This window comes from Gopherus evgoodei, chromosome 6, assembly GCF_007399415.2.
Source record: "Gopherus evgoodei ecotype Sinaloan lineage chromosome 6, rGopEvg1_v1.p, whole genome shotgun sequence".
NCBI classification, from domain to species: Eukaryota; Metazoa; Chordata; order Testudines; family Testudinidae; genus Gopherus; species Gopherus evgoodei.
The window spans coordinates 121,288,349-121,309,279 of record NC_044327.1 but is presented as its reverse complement, the minus strand read 5'-3'; the positions used below and the strand labels follow the sequence as shown (position 1 = coordinate 121,309,279).

The 20,931-nt window shown below is 41.9% G+C and overlaps 2 protein-coding genes across 4 annotated transcripts in view; both read right to left on the bottom strand.

Moving 5' to 3' along the window:
• Positions 1-7,701, bottom strand: part of DYM (dymeclin) — a 349,716-nt gene extending 342,015 nt beyond the window's left edge. The window contains exon 1 of one of the 3 annotated variants that reach the window (XM_030565834.1): positions 7,516-7,701. The gene's annotated coding sequence lies outside the window, so the exon portion shown is untranslated. The remainder of the gene's footprint in view (positions 1-7,515) is intronic. The other 2 variants (XM_030565831.1, XM_030565830.1) reach the window with 2 other exon arrangements.
• Positions 7,702-13,055: 5,354 nt separating this feature from the next.
• Positions 13,056-17,173, bottom strand: C6H18orf32 (chromosome 6 C18orf32 homolog). Its single transcript, XM_030566244.1, has 3 exons — positions 17,064-17,173; positions 15,283-15,536; positions 13,056-13,958 (listed from the first exon to the last, which is right to left on the bottom strand). Exons 2-3 carry the CDS (start codon positions 15,508-15,510, stop codon positions 13,884-13,886), a joined length of 303 nt encoding a protein of 100 aa, XP_030422104.1. The 5' UTR covers positions 15,511-15,536; positions 17,064-17,173; the 3' UTR covers positions 13,056-13,883.
• Positions 17,174-20,931: the final 3,758 nt, after the last annotated feature.

The following is a 20,931-nucleotide window of genomic DNA, read 5'->3' as shown; positions in this document are numbered from 1 at the left end:
ATCAGCCCATACCACCCACAAACCATTGGACTGGCTGAAAACACAAACAAATCCATCGAAAGGTAACTTTAGGGCTGGGAAAATTACAGTATTAATAGCAAGGAGAATGCACCATGACAGAAGCTACAATTTGCTTCAAAATTTTAGTATATTGCACATCCACTGGTCTTATATTTCAAGAAAAAAAATCATATCAATGAACTAGGATGGCCTCTTTATGCCTTTTGGATTGCATATAATTTCTCTCAGTAAAGACAGTCCTTTCCCCTCCACCACAAATAATCCATCACTATTTGTTACAGAGCATTGCGGAAGCTGGTTGATGACACTGGGAGTAACTGGGAGGAATTGCTTGGTGACATTTTATTTTCTTTGCAATCAAAAGCAAACATAACCTCCAAAATGTCACTTTTGACTACTGTATGGCTTTGAAGCAACATTCCCAGACCAAGTCTCACACAGTTACACAGTAAGTGTCTTTAAGGACCATCAGCTTTCAGGTGCATATGTTATTCTGTGAGTGTTCATTTTACAAACACAACCTCTCCATTTGTTTACAAAGCCAACAGATTTTGAGGAACTCGGTGAGGAGTACTACAAAGATAACAGCATAAATATGAAATCTAGATGTGATGCTGACATTGAACTGGCTACTAGTAATATTTCTAAAGCACAAGAAAAGCAACAAATACAGTATACCAAAACTAAGACTTGTAAACATGGGAAAATAACATTCAAAGTTGGGGACAGCGTCATGTTACTGAATGCGAGAAGGAAAACAAGAAAGGGCGGGCCACTACGACCTACCTACTGTGGACCATACAAAGTTACCACTGTAGAGGGTAAAAAGGTTAAATTAGAAACCATCTCATTAGAAACTTAGAATCTATGTACAGTATATCCCACTTAAAACTATTTAAAGAGCCTCCAACATTAGCTGCTGAAAACAGATCACAAGAAAACATGGACATGGAAACTGCTGTGGATGACACTGTGAAAACAGTCGCCTCAGAAGAGGTAGGAGAAATGGGAGGCAATGCATATCACAAGCCTCACGACAGCACATGATAAAGGTGGAGATCACAGACACGGAAGAAGAGGAGTGTGTAGTGGCAGAAGTTTCAAGCAGTCATTCAAGTGATGTTGATGACATGCCTATGGAGGAGGAGGAAGACAAAGAATGGTTTCTCAAAGGTAATTGCTTACCACACATGTGTTTTTAAAGAATATGTTAACACACTTCCATTTATGAAGCATGTCAATAGTTTCCATGTAATAAAGGCTGCAATAAGGATGGGCAAACAGAGGAAAAAGTAATTGTGTTACCATGCATGTAATATGCGTTATTTTTTTTCCCCTAGTAAAATTTGTACTGACCCACAAGATTACAGACAGACTGGAGGCCAAAGTAAGAAAAATCAGTTTGTATGACACTGCATTTTGTGACCTGATGCTAGAAAGATGGCTGACTGATGAGGTAAGTTGAAATAGCTGTAAACATGGAAGGTGACCGGATTGATTACTCAGATGTTTTCAAATGTTAACTATTCTTTCAACATCTGTTGTAGGTTATTGATGCGTACTTGCATTGTGTGATTGAGAAAGCAAGCACAAGGGAGGCCACTTATTGTGATGCTACATGGAAATCACAATTATATCAATAATCAAACTATCAGATGAATATGTGCTAAGACACATTTAACCACACAGACCCTGAAATTGTGAATACAAACCTCTAAATGCTGCATCTCACTGTACTTACTGCTGCCAAACATGTACTCAGAAGTAATTTGAGGTATATACCCGAGATACAATCCGTAACATGTATAGAGCCACATTCGTTTTGATATACAGCTCAGTAAGACCATGATATCAACACAAGTATATGCACTGCTTAGTTAGTTTTTAAACTAAGTACAACAGACCACATGCGGTCTCAAAAACAAGATTTGTCAACTATCTTACACATGTTTTTTGTAACAGTAAGGATCTTTTCCATGCCCTTTTTTTTTTTCTTTTTATGAATTCTATTGTGTTTTTTGTGTGCCACATTAACAACTTCCTTGAGTGTTAACAGGTACAAACCATCTCCTCGGTAGTTGCTACTACCATTCTGTCAGGCAGAGCAAGCCAAATGAAAATGGAGAAGGTAAATGTTAACAACCTTTCATGCTCAACATGGACAATTCCCATTTTCAGGAAGGCAATTAAGCACAGTCTTAAGAAACAGTAAAAAACTATTAGGGCAGAGCTCATTCTGTTCCTTGGTGGGTTCCTTGCTTCCGCTTAGCAGTGGGCTGGGGTATTCCTCTCTCCCTCAGAATTTCCCCATGCCCCTGGGCTTGTTGTGCACACCTTGCCTGGGCAGGGTTCCTCTCAGCCTCCTTGAGGGAGGGGGAGAGGAGGGGAACAGACTGGGGGAGAGAGAGAGCAGGAGGGGAGGCTCTTAGTCTGTGGTAGCCTCTCTGCATATGGTGGCAACAGACCAGACACCCAGTTCAGTCTCTCCCCTCTGGTGGGGACTCTTCCCTCAGACCTCCAGGGCTTGGAAGGGCTGTTGGCCTTGTTGGGCAGCGTTTCCCCTGCCCTTTGTCTCTGTACCAGTGATGTTTCCTTCCTGGTGCTTATCAGCGTCTGCACGCCCAGCTTTCCACAGCACCTTTCTCCCACAGCTCCTATCATGCACCCCTAGCTGGCTGGAGCGGAGACTCTTAACAAGCCCCTTGATTGGCCCCAGGTTTCCCAATTAACATGGAGTAACCCCTGCTCAGTTACCAAGGGAAAAGGGGTCTGTTTATCCTGGGGTTAATATACCTGCCTTCCACCACTCTCCTATAGCCATCAGGCCTGACCTCATCATACTATGCTATTTTGGGGAATGTGTAATAGTAAGCATGTCCTGAAATTCGGAAATACAATGTAATCCACACTAACTGCTTTGCTTCACAGGCAAGTATTACTGCATTTTTTATTCTTTTTTCAATGATCACAGAGTGGAATTCTGCAAAGTGATATAGCATTGCTTCCTTTCAATGCTCCAAATCACTGGGTTATTGTGGTAAGATGGTTTCCATTATTTATATTTTGGGATTGTCTGCACTTAATATATTATACATAGGATTCAAATACTGCTGTGTACCAGTGACATAATTTCCTGTTATACTGGGTTTTTAATAACTTCAACACATGGAAAATGAAAATGGAACTGTAATGTAAGTCTTGAAATTCTGAGGACTGCAGTTTAGAAAATAAAATGCTAGTGTGAAGACTGTGTTATTCTGTTGGCAATGTAAATATAAGGAATATAGTCTGCACTATTGTATTGTAGGAACTGACAATATGATTTTCTCTTATGTGTTAGTGACACATTACAAATGATAAGATCTGCATGCAAAAATCATTAGAAAATTGTTGTAATTATCATATTTCCAATAACATATGTTGATTCATGTTCACTTATAGATAACACTAATGGAAACCAAAGAGTTGGTAATAATTTTTTTTTAAAACTATTACAATGAGGATAATATTCTCCAGATAGCAACAAAGAGAAATGGAAACACCATGCACTTGTGCTGACTGTGCTTAATAATGGACAATGAGTGAATCTGGGAGATTTGAGCACAGCTAACTACTTCTTTGAAAGTGGGCACAAAACACTAGCATTTAGCTTGGGTCATGAGGTTAGTAGCAATACTGGCCACAGCAAAGCAAGTGATATAGGTAGCATAAGACTCAGATACAATTATAGGAAACCAAGTGCATACATGTGATCATTCAATCATTGCAAGTAGAGAAAGAAAGGGTTACAAAACATGTACAGAAATTGCAAGAAAAATCAAATCCCTCTTATACAGTCAGCTACTGTACTTCCTTCAAATTTCAGGTCTTTCCTCCACCAACTAACTGCAAAACTGTCAGGGAATTGGAAAACCAAAATAGTAGAAAACAAAAGACAAAGTGATGAGCACAACTGTGGACCACTAATCCTAAAGGTTTTCAGTGCCAAATGTTTAGTATTGATTGTTAATGATATATGATTGTGATTTTTCTCTAATTAGAAGTGTTATTAGTTTGCAGAAACATATTTACAGTATAAAGACATAAGTAGTGTAGAAACCACACAAGAGGCTCTAACTACATTTAGAAGAAAAATAGCAATTCTTTTAATGAAAGAGTCAGGTAATAAATTTGTTAGATATACTTAATGGGCCCATAGCATATAGGAAGATAACTGAAAGAGTGGAATGAAGTCATATCACAAAGAGTTATCTTAATACACGTACAGATTTGGTTCTCTAATGGTGAATCTGTATGAATAATGTCTATAAGTAATGTTAAAAATGTGGCAGGAGTGAATTGTTGCTATTGATAAAGCAGTTAAATCTGTTTGGATATCTTTATAGCCACGAACAGTAAACCAAAATTTGGAGACTCATAGACGGGGGCTCCAAACAAAATGTAACTATGACCTCCCAAAAAGGAAAAGTATTTGCAAATCAGTTAATTTTTTGGCGTAACTGACACTAATGAATAAATCAAGATTTCTGTTTACAGTTTTGGTCACAATGTAACCATCATTTGACAACATTTCATTGATTTTTTCAGAGTGTGTACAGGACTACTGCTTATACTGCAACTATGTGACTTGCAATAAAAAATTAAATAAAGATGACATGATGGTAAGAAACACAAAATGGTTAAGAATAGTTTTATGTGCGATACAAGAACAAGGCACATGGCCGAAGATGTAGCCAGCTGCATATTGTTCCAACGTAATAACCTGCCTAAGGATCACGATTCTTGTAATAATTCCACAGTAGCAATTTTTTCCACTGCTGCTGATAGAATCATCACTCAAGATATGACTATGTGGAAAGAATATTATTTTGTAACTTTTACCAGTTAGTTGAAATTATCTGTACAATTGGTAGCTTTATGATTTCATTTTCTAATCTATTATTTATCAAAGGTGCAGTGCAACTCCTGTAAGAGGTGGGCACATGTGCCCTGCCTTCCAGAGGGAATCAATGAAGAAAAGCTGACTAATGAGAAGAAAGAGTACAGATGCAACAAGTGTGCATAGTTCAGTTATTTAACTAAAATGTATATTGTATAATGATTTAGTTAAGAGAAGTATTTTTGTTTTCTTCAAACAACACTGCTGAAATATAAATGAGAAGTAGAATTATAACATTATTGTACATTTCAGTAAAGAGTGGTAATAACTGTATCTCTAAATATGTCCAGATGTTTGTTTTTTAAAAACTGTTGAAATGAAAACTAAAATGTTCTTGTTTATGTACCTTGTTACAATAATAAAGGTTATATATTTTGAAAAATACCTCTCTGTACTTGTGTCCACATTTACAATGGAGATTTCACAACGGTAACAAATTGTGACAGGGCATCAATCATCCATAAAGGTTTGTTACCTCTGAACTTTCTCATGCTGTGCTCTGTCACACTCATACCAGAGGTATCCCCCTCGATCACACTGTGCTTCCCCTGGACCAGAGGAGGAGAAAGTTGAGAGGAGAAACTGGAGGCACACAAGGTGATGTGACTTGCCCAAGGTTACACACCAGGTCAGTGGAAATCCTAGCTCTCAGGTCCCTGTACTTTTTGCAGATTCCCAAGTTATAAACTTTCTGGATTCCCCCTGTAAATTCTCCAAAGGCCTCTCTGGTATACTCCCCTGCTGTATTTCCAGCAGCAGCTATTACCTGGCAGGTTCATCAACTGAAACTCTCATCTTTCCAAATGTCATCTTGTGTGTATTTCATTTTGTGCTGAGTGAGAGAAGACAGATGAAAGTGGGGAGTGTGACTGGGCCGGGCATGTGCGAGCTGAGCCGAAAGCTCTGGGAATGATAGAGAGATCTGTGTGATACTTGTTTATATCAGATTCTGTCAGCTGCAGTATTATGCTCCTAATGTAAGTAGCAGGATAGGTTTATTTTGCTAGGCTGCTTCACTGGCTCATTTGTGTGTTCATGGGAGAAGCGCGAACCTCTAAAGAGCTGTTCACCTCACCGAAAACACCACATCAGTTTTTCACTAAAACTCTTTGCCTCCCCACTAGGTTTGTCTGAGTTTGAGATCCTCAGTAGTAACAGTTATAATAATCCTCTGTCATGTTTTACAGAGATCATCAGCACTTCACCAACTGCAGGCTCAGTTATGGCTCTAAAGCTTGAGCAATGGGGTGGAGGAGGAGAAGGTGATACATCTTCAAGCAGTGGTGGTAGCAGGCACGTTTGTGCTGGTGGAAGCCAGGGGAAGCCCTGGGGCCACCAGGAGCACAGTGGAGTGAGGGTTGCCCTCACCAGTATAGAATAGATGTAGCAGCATACATTCCGCACAGCGCATGGCTTCTCTGGGGTACTCAGTACAGCTGGCCGTGCCTTCTGCCCCTACCCATCAGTGTATTTAGGCAGCAGCAACATTATGGCTTCCACATGCATGGGACTGTTTGGGAGAGGGAAAGGACTTTTTGTCCCTCTTCTCATGACTACCACCACCACCACCAATGCCTCTGTGTGATGGCAGCCATATTTTGACCTGTAATAAATAGACAGGAATTGTTTCTGCCAGGAAAAGTTTCAGGTGAGCATAGATGGCGTTCAGTAATGGAAAGTGGAAATCCAAAATACTTCTCTCTGCCCTTTCTACCCAGCCCCTGGGGAATAAAATATAGCTGCACGGAAACAAACCACTCTGGCTCATCTTTACCATACCGACTTCAAAATCTCTTTCTGAACAACCTTTTCATCTCTAATGAAACATTACCCCAGGAGCTTGCTGGAATCTACACTCCCTTTGATCAGAAACCTTTCTCAGTCAAGGCAATAGGACAAGGGGATTGCTCCCTGCTGAGTTGATGAACTACAACGGTGAGAGATCGCACAAGCATAGAAGTATATTGAAGGCGAACCCTAATGAAATTAAGAGTTGAAATTATCCATGTGTCCCGCGTCCCACTACAATGAATCCAGGCAGGCTCGTTTGGAAGCTGAACACTTTATGCTTCCGTCCCACACCGCAGTCAAGTTTTAGCAAATTAGGACAAGCCAGCACATAAGAACAACCATATGTATCAGAAACGGTGAATGGTAACAACCTGCACTCCCCCTCCCTACTACAGGTAGCAAACTCCTACAGCGAGCGGTTTCACGCACCCTACAGAGGGTGAGACGCTGCTCTCTGTAGGAAGTAGCTACACCAGAGAACACTGCTACAGGGAGCAGACTCGGACTCTACACCGGCGCTACACCAATTCTCCCTCCACCTGCCACCCCCCATCCCCACCCTTCCCTCGCAACACCCAGTCCTACTCCCCCCGCCCCTCCCAAACCGCCATCGCCCGGGCAGCAGCGACCCCCGCCCGACACAACCAACCGCCAGCCCCGCGGCTCGAGCCCCAGCCAACCCCAAGCCTCCCCTCCAGGCACCACCCCCTCTCCCCAGAGATGCTCAGCCCCGCACCGGGGGGGGGGGGAGGGCGGAGACTCACCTGGCTCCTGCGGGAGGGGGTGAGGGGCAGCGGCTGTCGCTCCCCTCCCCGCGCGGCTGGCTGGCGGGCGGGCTGGCTCTCCGGACGCCCCACACACCCCTTGGCTCTGCCGGGATCAGGCCTCGTCCATCTTTCCACGTCGTCACCGCAGCAGCTTCCCCTCCCCCGGCTGCGTCCGTCCGCGGCCAACGACCGGCGAGGAGGAGCATGCTGGGAAATGTAGTTCTGTGGGGGACTCTACGTGGGAGCGGGTGGCGCAAGTTGCCCATCGCCTGCAGAGCGCGACGCCGAAGTGGGAGGGGCCGGACCTGCCCCAGGTAGTGCCCACAAGGGGAGGAAATGTACCCCCGTTACCATTCATTGGAGGGCAAGAGAGGGGCTTGAAACTGGCATGTCTCCCTTGTAGTGGGGGGAGAGGACTGTCCTGGCCTCAGGGGCACGACCTGACCTTTTCCTACCACGCTATGCAGCTGTGTTTTCTTGCTCTGTTCTGAGTGTTGCTGTGTCACAGAGTGTGCTGACTTACTCCCGGTGCCTTAAAGTTTATCTCCGGGATGTGGTGTAATTTACCCTTAATATAAGATGCTTTAAAGGTTGATTAAGGGTTGGTTATTAAGTCACAGGGTAGAGGTGTTGGTGTCACTAGGCATAAATCTAGGCCTCAGTGAACTAAAGCTCCTCCCTGTGGAACTCTGCTTGATCTAGAAAGCTAGCAGCTGTGAAATTAAATGAGTAACAGTAAGTTATCAGTTGCAGCACAGCTAAAACCGGTCTAAAGCAGTGGTGATAAGGCCTGTGCACCTTTAGCAGAAGGACAAGATAACTTGCAGAAGGAAAACTTACTAACAAGCTGCCACGGCCAAGATTACTTAATGCACCTGTGCTTACTTAACTGCTACAGGAGGAGGAAGGGGGGGGAGAAAGAGGGAAAAAAAGCTTTAAAAAGGGAAAAGCCGCTTGTGTAGGTGGGCATGATTTGAGGCGTTCGTCTCCTTGCACCGCTTTGAGATCTCAAATAAACTTTTCTTGCTTCTCCACCGTAGTGTGTTTATTGGCGCTACGCACTCTGGGCAATGAACCACTGTTGCTTGCCTCGGGCATCCTCTGTACCTGCAACAGAGGCATAAGCCGAGAGAAAAGGGAAAGGCTCAGGCCTGAATTTTAAACTTGCATTTAATGTTCAAGGTATATAAGACAGCACAAGTCATCCAGAGAGGCCTGGTATAAAAACCTAACAAGATAGAGGCAGTATTAACAACCTGATGTGTTAAAAAATACTAAGACAAGCCCAAGAGAATGGGTTCATTAGATTTAAAGAATACACTTGTTTTATTAGCATTCTGTTTTTTGAAACTGTTAGTGTTCATATTGGACTTTTTAACAGAGAAAGTTACCAAGGCTTGTGGTGGATTCTCTATTGCTGGCAATTTTAAAGTCAAGATTAGGTGTTTTCTAAAAGATGGGTTCTATTTCAAACAGGAATTAATGCAGGGCTATGGCCTGGGTTATATAAGAGGTTAAACTAGATGATCATAATGGTCCCTTCTGGCCTCAGAATCTACATTTTCATGTTTTTCTTTCACAACCATGAAAAGTTTACTAGAAACTTTCTATTAAACAAATGCCAATATTCTCATTTACCATGTGGTTCCAGGAGCTGGAGTTTTAAGAAAGACTATCGAATCTTCTATCTAAAGTACTTACACAGCTCTCAGCACTATAGTACCAGAGCACTTCACAATCACAACAGCCCTGTGAGGTAGGAAAGTGCCGTTATCCTGATTTTACAGATAGGGAGCTGAGGCACAGGGGCTTGGGCTGCGTCTACACTACAGATCTTACAGCGGCACAGCTATGCAGCTGCAGCTGCACCACTGTAAGGTCTCCCATGTAGCCACACTATGCCAATGGGAGAGAGCTCTCTCCTCAGCATAATTTAACCATCCTCAAGAAGCAGCAGTATCGATGCTGGCAGGAGAGCAACCAAGTAGGCTGACCAGACAGCAAGTGTGAAAAATTGGGAGAGGGGGTGGGGGGTAATAGGAGTCTATATAAGAAAAAGAACCCCAAAATCGGGACTGTCCCTATAAAATTGAGACCTCTGGTCATCCTATAGCCAAGGTGTGTTTCGTTTAATAAATACTCCCAAGAGTAGAGTGAGATCCCAGATAATAAGATCCATGATGATAAGTTACATTCACTTAGTACCTGTTAGTTAAAAGGTTTCAGAGTAGCAGCCATGTTAGTCTGTATCCGTAAAAAGAACAGGAGTACTTCTGGCACCTTAGAGACTGAAATAAATTTGTTAGTCTCTAAGGTACCATAAGTACTCCTGTTCTTGTTAGTTAAATGATTCTCAAATACTCAAACTATAACTGTGGATTGCTTCATCCACTAATAAATGCCATTGCCTCAGGAGTGGAACATAGCAGTTGTTTAACAGTGCATAACAATATTTTAGGATGGAAAGAAAAAAATTGTATCCCCTTGATTCTACAGGGGAATTTAAGTAGGTAGAATATAGCTAATTTAGTCATGACATCAGAATTAATATAAACTTGGCAAACATGCAAAAAGTACTATGGGATCTTAATGATCTCGTGTGGTTGGAGTCCCAATTTTAGGTCTCCTCCAAAACCACTAGACTATCACCTACTTAGCCAAGATGGATGAGATAATATCTTTTTATTGGGCCAACTTCTGCTGGGGTAAGAAACAAGCTTTCGAGCTTCCACCACGTATTTAACTGTGACACTCCGAGTACCTTTTCCAGACCTGAAGAGCTCTGTGTAAGCTCAAAAGTTTTTGTCTCTTTCACTAACAGAAATTGATCCAATAAAAGAGATTACTTCACCCACTTTGTGTCTCTAATATTCTGGGACCAATACGGTTACAAAAACACTGCAGATATTACCTACTGCATCACATACACTACTACCTGCAGGATTTGGGTTTTCTTTGGTTGTCTGATATTTAATTGCTAACTAACTGCATCCATGCTTAGCTTATAAGATCTGATATGTTTACAATCCAATGTGGTATGACTCTATCAGTCAATGTCTATTTGACCCGTTTAGATTTTAGTTTTTAAATAATTATTTACATTTAAATCCCCCTTTACATTGGGACATTTATAACCTTGACTCACAGAACTTGGGTCTATTCATGGATTCATATGACACCACTTTCCTATAAGACTAGAAACAGAACTATAATATTGCAGTTGTTATCCTTCTGATTAATTCTGCTTATAGCCAGAGGCTTTTCTCATTACCTGTTGAGATATTCTGAGATATTCCCTAATGTCTTGGCCTAATTTCATTTTCTGATATTAGTACAGTACTTTCAATTAAGGGGAACTCAGATAAATATAAAATGTTGAAAGAAAAGCAACTGTTACAGCAATAGGAACATAGGATTTGGCATACTACATCAGACTCTTAGGTTATCAGATCACTTACCCTGCTTCTGGCAACATCCAGTATATGTGTGTGTATATAGCTATCTAGCATGGAATTTTAAGGTTTTCTATTGTGTCATCAATATCTATTCAATTAAGTATCTCATTCTTCCACTGAAGATGAAAGCCCTCATAGTGTCATGAGCCGAATCCTGTTATCTGTGTGCACAACATTATATATAAAATTCGAGTAATGCAAATGTAAGCAATAGTATTTTAACCTTGCTACAGGCAGACAATATATGACAAAGCAACATAATCTGCCTTAGAACATAAGCACAATATATAAATTATTGTTTATTTATGCAATAGTAAGTGATTTGGGGTGGAGACTGTAATTTGTTGTAGTAGGAGGAGTGTTTGGGGACTGTGGGAGGTAGTTAGCAGTCACTCCCTAGGAATAGGGAGGAGAGAGATGGTTTGGAGCTGGTACACTCAGAGAAGATCTCCTGGTTAAGCCAGGGTGGTCTCATTCCATACTTCCTCTCATTCCTATGCAGTGGGATAGTTTGCTGTTGTGCCCTTAATACTGTCTCCTTGAAAAACTGCCAACTCCCTGAGTTTGCTAAAGTCTGCCTTCTTGAAATCCATCATCTTCATTGTGCTGTTTTCTCTCCTACCATTTCTTAGAATTGGGAACTCTATCATTTCATGATCACTTTCAGCTAAGCTGCCTTCCACTTTCAAATTCTCAGTGAGTTCCTTCCTATCTGTTAAAATCAAATCTAGAACAGCCTCTCCCCTTTCTCCACATTCTGAAATAAAAAATTGTCTCCAATACACTTGTTGGATGATCTGTGCCATGCTGTGTTATTTTCCCAACAGATGGCTGGAGCATGGTCAACACTAACGAGGAAAGTTGATCTAAATTGCGCCAGTTAAGTTACATAACTTAAGGCGACATAGCTTAGTTCGACTTACAGCGGTGTCTACTCTGTGCTACGTTGATGCTCTCCTGTCAACATAGCTTCTACCCCTCAGGTAGGTAGAGTATGGAAGTCACCAGGAGAGCGCTCTCCCATCAAATTATCGCATCTTCACCAGACCCACTAAATCGACACCGTTGCATCAATCAGAGTAGCGCCAGTTTAGCTGGTGATGAAGACAAACCCTAGGCAGGGTGGCTTTGATTTAAACCACTAGTGAGGAAGATTCGATTTAATCATGGATTTCTACATAAAAGGGCATTCTTGTTGGTTGTTAGAACCTTAATACTTATTCTTCATAACTCAAAGATAGATGAGACCCAAACTGGGTCTTTTTTACGACTGCTGCCATTATAGGTTTTCCCTTCTAGTCAGAGAATGGTATGATAGATCTCAAATCAATGAAGTGGGAGTTCCCCTATCAACTCTAAGAGGCTAATTAATTAAGATGAGCAATTATCAGGAGAAAAAAAACTTTTGTAGTGATAATCAAGATGGCCCATTTCAGACTCTTTGACAAGAAGATGTGAGGATACTTAATATGGGGAAATAGATTGTGTGTGTGTAATGGCTCAGCAGTTCTTCTCAAAACAACATCCCATGGTCAAGAAAGCCAAAGCCCTCTGGCGACGCCATCCTCGCAGCCAGGCATACACCTCCAGGATGCATCTGTCTCTGCCTGGGCCCCTACCCTTCACCAGAACGATCAGAGATAACACCACCTGCACCCCATGTAGTAAGAACGCTCATTACAAGATATGGGCACCCAACTAGAGTCTTGAATCAACCCATGGAAGGATAATATGCTGCATTTGGACCTGCCTATACATGAAAAGTTATTGACTTCTATGTGGACTTGCTGGTTCTTCATAAGTGGTATTTTTACACATTATGCAGATCAAGCTCCTGTGGTAGAAGGTATAGATTCAAATCTCTCTGCTTGACTTAAGGAGCAGAGCAGGACAGAAAGCAGCTTTTTCTATTGGGGGCCAGACCTGGCATGGGATGAGAAGTCAGGAAGTCAATCACAAATAAAGCAAGCAGTTCAGATGCCATCCTGGTGTTGGGGTCCTGGTCTATATGATATTCTCAAGCTTTGAGACTTTTCCATTCCAAGAACTAAATTTTAAAATAGGAAGAAAAAACTAGAAACATTTTTATAAGAAAAAATGTTTTAATAAAATGCCAGTTTGTTTTAATTAAGTTACACAAGCAGGTTAACCAGATTTTTCTGAACTCATTCTGAATTTTACAGTTCTGACAACTACTGCAGCTTACACACAACATAGTAATTCTCTCATGCTACGTCCCTGCCATTCCTCAGGGCTTGCCTTCTGCTTCCAGTAAACTAAACAAATCCTGTAAATATTGCACCTATTCTAGCTTATTGGTTACCAGGTGGAGATCTCCATTTATAAATTTTCTTCATAGCATTGCCAAGAAACACGTTGGTGTCCTCAATACAATCCATAACATCTTTAGCAGGGATGGGAGAGTTATAGCTCTTAGAGCAAGAGATTGCACGTTACTCCATCGAACTATATTGGATGAAACCCTAACCTTTTGCATGAGGCTGAGAGCAGAGTAATGAGCTACAATAAAGTCCAAGTTTCAGGAACTGTTGTAATGCATCTAAAATCCATGTGTTTTACAAGACAACTATAAGAATCTGACACATTTACCATGTAAAGCTTCATTTATTGATAAAAATAAATTAATCTAGGATATCTAACCTTATCTGAACTGCATAACAGCTGCAAAGAATTTCAGTGAGGAACATGTAGTAAGGAATAAGAATAATTTAAAACAAACATCTTAAAGAGAAAGCTGCTAAATTCACCCATTTCAGCGGCAGAGGAAACCCTCTGCTATAAACAATTCATGCTTCCTTTCAGGTAGAAGGGCCACCAAATCTCAAAGTGGGAACAGTATCACCAGTTCACATTGTACAACAAAGAAAAGTTCCTAATGAACAAGTTCCTTTAATCAGTCTTCTTGTCAGAAACTTCCGTTGGTCTCGTTGCAGTGATTCCATTTGTGACCCCATTGCTTTCAATCTGAAATTGGAAGTAAGAGATAGACCATGAACCAATATCAAAGAAAAACATTCACTACATTCAGAAGCCTAGAGTTTAGTTGGGGAGGAAAGAATGAAGAGAGGAGTTCAGAACATCTGCCTCAGGTCTGAGAAATTTGCACTAACAGATGTATTAGAGCACAAGCATGTGCCAGCAATGCCCCTCTGCTATGTACGTCGGCCAAACTGGACAGTCCCTACATAAAAGGATAAATGGACACAAGTCAGATATTAGGAATGGCAATATACAAAAACCTGTAGAAGAACACTTCAGCCTCCCTGGCCACACAATAGCAGCTGTAAAGGTAGTCATCTTACAGCCAAAAAAACTTCAGGATCAGACTTCAAAGAGAAACTGCTGAGCTTCAGTTCATTTGCAAGTTTGACACTATCAGCTCAGGATTAAACAAAGACTGTGAATGGCTAGCCAGCTACAAAAGCAGCTTCTCCTCCCTTGGTGTTCACACCTCAATTGCTAGAAGAGGGTCTCACCCTCCCTGATTGAACTAACCTCATTATCTCCAGACTGATTCTTGCCTGCATATTTTTACCTGCCTCTGGAAATTTCCATTACATGTGTCTGATGAAGTGGACATTCACCCATGAAAGCTTATGCTCCAATACGTCTGTTAGTCTTTAAGGTGCCACAGGACTCTCTGCTGCTTTTTACAGATTCACACTAACACAGCTACCCCTCGGACACTAACAGAGTGAAATTTAAAGAAGTTAGGTAAAGCCTTATATACAATTCTTACTTTTTAAAAGGCGGGGGGGGGGAAGAGTTTATGCCCATTTCTTTGGATATTAAAGTGTAATTATGGTTAAAAAAAAAGGTTACCATGTTATATAAAAAACCACCTGAAACATGTTTGTCAGTAAACACAATTGTTTACTGGGACTGCAGAGCCAGCACAAGAAACTGGCTTCTGTTCTGCTTAATGCATCAGATGAATTGTCATTTAGGATTTAATTACTCAATTTTTTGTAGTGGAAAAGTAAGGAATCAGAAAAGCTCTTAAGCAGAACTATTAGCTATAGCTGGGATAGAGCATGCCATTCTAGGATGATTCTGTTGTTCTAAGAGGTCTCAGAGGTTGATTTGGCGCAATTGTTCTCCCTACTTAAGTAAACTGTACCTGGTTATACAGTCACACTCTTTTCTGTCATATGTGAATTTCCTCCAAAATAATCCACCATGTCCTTGTGACTTCCAGGTTGGATTGTTATAGGGTGCTCTACTTGGGTATTCCTTGCTTAGCTACCTCCATCCCTCCCTCCAACATGCTTTAGAATATATTGCTTACCTTATACATTCCAGAATCATCGGTTGGGCCTAGGTTTGTGGTTGAAGTCCCCAGACTAGTTCCAGTACTGTCTCCTTGGCCTTGTTTGGTGGCCAGTGTTCCCTGCACAGCTTTCCTAGGCCATATGCCCTTAATGAAAGGTGAAATTATAGGGTAGACATATGGCTCAAGGAATTTCTTATAGACCCAGAGCAGAACTGGAATGACGATACAAGGAATGCACACCATAGTTCTTTCCAATCCTCTGACAGAATCTGTTGATATAAGAGGCAATTAAATAGCATTGAAAACCAAGGGACTAAAATTTTTTTTAAAAGTCTTAAAAAAATCTTACTTATAAAAAACTTTGCAGCGGTTTAAGAAATCACTAAGTCTGTAATTTACATCAACATGTCTGCCGCTTGCTCTTCATCCTTTGAACAGCTTAAACAATAGAAGCAGTGGATTTGTTTCTATAATACAGTGTTTGGGTTGCAAACAATGCACGAGGGGGGAAAAAATATCAGCCCTCAGCTAAATACTCTTTTCATTAAAACATTCAGAACTAGTGAAATTATTTAGAAATTCATGTTAATTTTTGTAAACATTTACCCAAACTTTTGGACCTGAACTATCTGAAATTGCCTTTGTGTTGTCCAATTCTGCTTTGCCTAAGGACCACAGCAAAACTCACATTGACTTCACTGGGAGCAGGAACATCCTCTTGGTAAAGCTGAACCATATACAGTATTCAAGGTATGTAACTTAAAATAAGGACTTAAGAAAAAACTTCAGTCAAGATAATGAAGATCTTAAACTAGTCATCCAGTTCTGCCTCTTCATGTTGTATAAAGGGAACCTGAAAGTTTTCCTGCTTATTTCTTTGCATTAGAAATTCAGGTGCTAAGAGACTAAGAATGGAGATTTCTTGAAACAAGCGAATAAGAAAGTGAAGGCTGAGCAATGGAGAGGGGAAGGGATTTTAGTTAGTGTTAAATTCTTTGTTTTCATAAAATCTATTTAACATTGTGGATAGGAAATCTTTGTTAAAACTTCAATCGATCCTAACTCTCCCATTAAGTTATGCAAGCAAACAATGTATGTCAAGATACCTCTTCTCCCCAAGTCTTCCAGCAAAGACCAGAACTGGCACACATGACATGTCAATAGCCAGATGGTTTCCAAGGTCTGTATTCTTTTTACATAAAAGTGTGTTCATTTTGCAGCCACAAAGCTGGAATTGTTGAGTGAGAAGTTTTTATATGGAAAAGCAATAGTCTCTGAATGACAGGCAGCCTTTCAGGGGTACCCCATCACAAAGGATTTAAACCAAGCAACAAAAACTGGAACTCTTTTCCCGTTTATGACACACAGATTCCTGAAAGGATTTATTTCCAGGAGCTGGAGGGAAATGGTGAGCGCAAGAACCCCAGGGGCCCAGCCACCTCCACCAGGCCAGAGGCAACCCTGGGCATAGGGAAAGGAAGGGCCTCCCGTCTTTCACTGCCTCCACCAAGCCCAAGGGCACACGCGGCGGGGAGGTGTCCAGGGCACCAGACATGAGGGGGTCTTGGAACGCAGGCAGGGTAGGAGAGGATCAGTCCGGGGACAAGCGGGGGGGGGGGGGTGGCGGCTGCGGGTTCGCCCTTCACCAGGGGCAGCCACCAGCTCCCCTCGGGGAACAGCTGCCCCCTACCCGCAGGGGCGGCGCGCGACGCCCAGCAGGAGGCGCGAGGAGATAGATGGAACACCCCCCCTTAAGAGCGGGGGGGGAAAGAATTCCCTAACCGTAACGGACCCACCTGCCGGCTCCTCCTCCCGCAACGACCCAACCGTAACCAAGCACCAACGGCACCACCCGAGCTGTGGACCGACGCCGCGCCGGAAGCCGCCTCTTCACTTCCGCCTTCCGGACGGGATTGATGACGTACTGGCCCGGCGCCAATGGGAAAAGGAGCATCGTTGGTCACGTGCTCAAAACTAAGGGGTGGGAGTTGACTCCAACCGCCATGACACCAGAGGCAAAGCATTAGAAGCCAAAGGAGGGGAGCCGGGGGTGGGGAGAGTTGGCTCTTTCAAACAGGAGTCACCTACCTCTGAGTGTGCAAAGCTAGAGCAGTAGCTCACGGGCAACACGTGCCAGGGGATTTTGCTAAGCCCATGAAATGATTTTGGTTGCATCACAAGACTTTTTTCGGGGGGGGGGGGGAAGGGGAGGTCCACGTGCTCACCTTGAGCAGCAAAAACTTCTGCTTGCAGAGAACACAGGTATTACTAGATTCGCTGAAAACCCACAGAGCCAACACCGAGCTCGAAGGCCCTTTTCAGCCGTATGTCTTAAAGCAGTGGTTCTCTTTTTCCCCACAAACCACTTGAAAATTCCTGAGGGTCTCAGCAGATCTCTTAATGATCTTTCCAAACATTTGTACTGTTAGCTAACTATTGTAAAGCACTTTGGATAAAGGCTATTAAAAAAAACAAATAAAAGCACACCACTGATATTTTAATATTAGCAGTCTTACCATTATAATGAAAAGCATGTGCCCTCTCCCCCCCACCACAGCAGCCCCTGGGCTGGGGCTGGGAAGAAGAGGGGTCTCTCCCTGTCAGCCACAGCCCTGGAGCTAGGAAAAGTCGCCTTTTTCTCTGGCCACTGCAGCCCTGCACATCCCAAATTCCCTCTACCCCCTAGTCTCACCCCAATGCCCCCTCCCATCTACCCCATATTCCCCCAAAGACCACCACCTCACCTCCCTTGTGCATCTTCTCCAGGGTCCAGCCACCTAACTTAATAGAGCCATGCCTGCATGGCTCCACTAATTAAGTGGGTAGCCCTTCAGTCTCTCTGTGCAGTCGCCCACGCATGCACCTTAGAGGGAACTGTCCGTGGACTGGTTTAACCACCTCTGTCTTAAAGCACTTTTCTAAAGGTGGTCAATATCATTAGCCCCATTATCAGTAGTGCTGTTCAATGCTTGGGAAATGGGAATAGGGTTACCACCCTTTCAAAATGCAAAAGTGCAGGAGCACTTCCTTCTCTCGCTCCAGGTCTTCCACGGCACTGAAGGACCCACCCCCAGAGAGTGAAGGACTCTCCACCAAAGTCCCAGACCTCCGCCAGGTGAGTAAAAATTAAAAAGTTAGGCGCTCTTCTTTAGGGCACAAGGTCCTCTTTGGCACGGGGCCCAACTTGGGGAAAATCGGCCTAAAGCTGGCCCTGCCCACCTGCCCTCGGTGGGGGATCAGGATGCTCAGGAACAGCCCGTGGCTCTGCCTGCTGCCCAGGGTCCAGGACATTGACCAGGGATGCACATGCCTGATACAGGCCCTGATGGTGTAAGCAGTATTGCACACAACAAAGGGTCCAGCTATTTTTGATGTAGCTGAGGCGGTTGCAGATTTTTTAAAAGTTGTTGGCTGTTGTTACAGATGGAGCACCTGCTGTGAGTGAACGAAAGATCAGGGTTCAACATGTATCAAAGCAGTGGGGTTGTGTAGAAAAATTGCTCAACTCAGATCATGTCATGAATGGGGTTGTGAAAGTTACAAACTTGATTGGAAGTAACAACAGATCACTGCATCATGACAGATTTGTAGGAAATGCTTTTTGAGAGATTATTTGTGCTTCAAAGAGGTAAGTGCCCTTCTGAAAAACACTGCAAGTTTTGACACCCAGTTGTTCTTGGAAGAGCTGGAATATTCCATTTTTCTTTTTAATATGGCATTTTTTATTGACAACCCAACCTCTGAATTATTTGAATCTGCCATTGCAAGGCATGGACCAGACCTCACTGATCACCTGGATAGTTTCAGAAGCAAAGTTGGACTTTTGAAAAGACTCACTTGTTGCATTTGGATTTTGCCCATTTTACCCACTTTTGCCCAGCATGGCACGAATGCAAGTCAGTTTAGCAGGAACACTACTGATGTTGAAATGATGCTTAGTATCAACAAATTTTATAAGTTTTCAGCCTTACCTGATCCTTTAATGATCCATTTGCAGCTGTTGTTAATGACCAGCCTTCTGAACTGGAACAGTAACTGCAAGCTGAACTTTTCTTGATTGCAGCCAATGGAAGTGATATTCAGTTTTGGAAACTGCTTTGAGTCCTGTTTCCCAAATCTGAAAAACTGGTTGCTGAAATTGTGTTCTATGTTTGGAAGCACTTACATCTTTGAAAGTAAATTCTCTACACTGAATCATCTGAAGTCAAAGAAAAGGAACTGACTGACAAATGAAAACACACTCCCATCTTAATGAGTTAGATACACTAAACTGATATATACATTGAGGCTCACCCTCACGTTTCACACTGTAAAATACTGTAATAAGCAGCAAAGAAAAAACATTTACTATTTTCATTTATTAATCCCCTGCTCTTCTGCATACTGAGTTTAGTGAAAGACGCTTACATTTTTTCTTAATTTAAAGGTAGTGCTGTATTTAAGAAAAAGCTTTGATTTTATACTGGTTAGCTGTATGCAAACATGCTATACACTGTAGAACATTTGAGTTATGCAATAAACTAAAAATAAATCAATACTGATTATATAGTCCACCAAAGGGTTTTAGTGGATTTTTTGGCCCTTTACTACCTTAAAGTTGCCTATCTCTGCTTTAAAATGAGGATTTCACCTTAAACACTGACTTGTAATTTTTATATTTTGTAGAAGAAATAGATCTAATAGCAATCAGTTCAATTTTGTCCACACAATTACTTCAGTACAACTCAGAATATCAGTTTGAGCACAGGGTTTTTAGATCAAATATACTCCTCAAACTTTGCTACATGAAAGATGGTGCTATTTAGAGTAACCCCGCAGGTTAACAGGCAAATTAATTTATTCAGAGAAGAATACAAATACACCAGGGACAAGAGTGATCAGGGGACTGGAAGCCTTTCAACTATTATCACCTCAAATCCAGCCCTAGTCAATGGTGACCAACATAACTAATGAGAACTGTTTAGCAGCCTAGGTGAAATGAATGGCTGGACTCAGTCCATGCTCATGGTGGACGAGCTATCCACACAGAAAACCATCATAATGTACCTATGTACTCCCCAGATGCCAAGGATCAAATGGGCATCAGTCACCTCCTAAAAGCGGTCTTCCCGCAGAGCGGGACTGAAAAACTGATGGGACAAACTGTTGATACAACGAAAGATTAAAATCTACTGTAATGTATAGCCATCTTTCAGTAATAAATTCAGTATCTGCTAAACTAATTTCCTGCCTCACCTAAAACAACTACAAGTTATTCAATCCAATGCTATGTATCTACTGTTCTCCTTTATGAAAGCTAAAACAATATTGTTTCCAAAGTGATGTAGTAGGGGTAGAAATGAAAGAACAGGCATGGCTCTGGACATTGCACAACTTTCAAAGATAAGTTAATTAAAAAGCAGTCAAAACACTTGTGTAAAAAGTTTACACTACCCCAGTTGATTTTACTGAAACTTTTGTGATGTGTCTTCTCATGAAGGCCATATCTGATAATCCAAACAGAATTTTCAAATTCTGGAGATAATTTACAAATAACTGCTTAGGAAAAAGTAGGGAAAGCAGCACATGTTTAAAGATTTGAACAATCTCAAATAGTAACATGCAAAATATTTAAATAGGTAAAAAAATCCCAGTTAAATATTACAAATAAGTTATGTTCAACAA

Coding starts and splice junctions, on each gene's coding strand:
- C6H18orf32 (XM_030566244.1), bottom strand. CDS start 15,510: ATGGTGTGCATTCCTTGTATCGTCATTCCAGTTCTGCTCTGGGTCTAT. Junction 13,959..15,282: donor ATGATTCTGGAATGTATAAG/GTAAGCAATATA, acceptor TTCCAATTTCAG/ATTGAAAGCAATGGGGTCAC.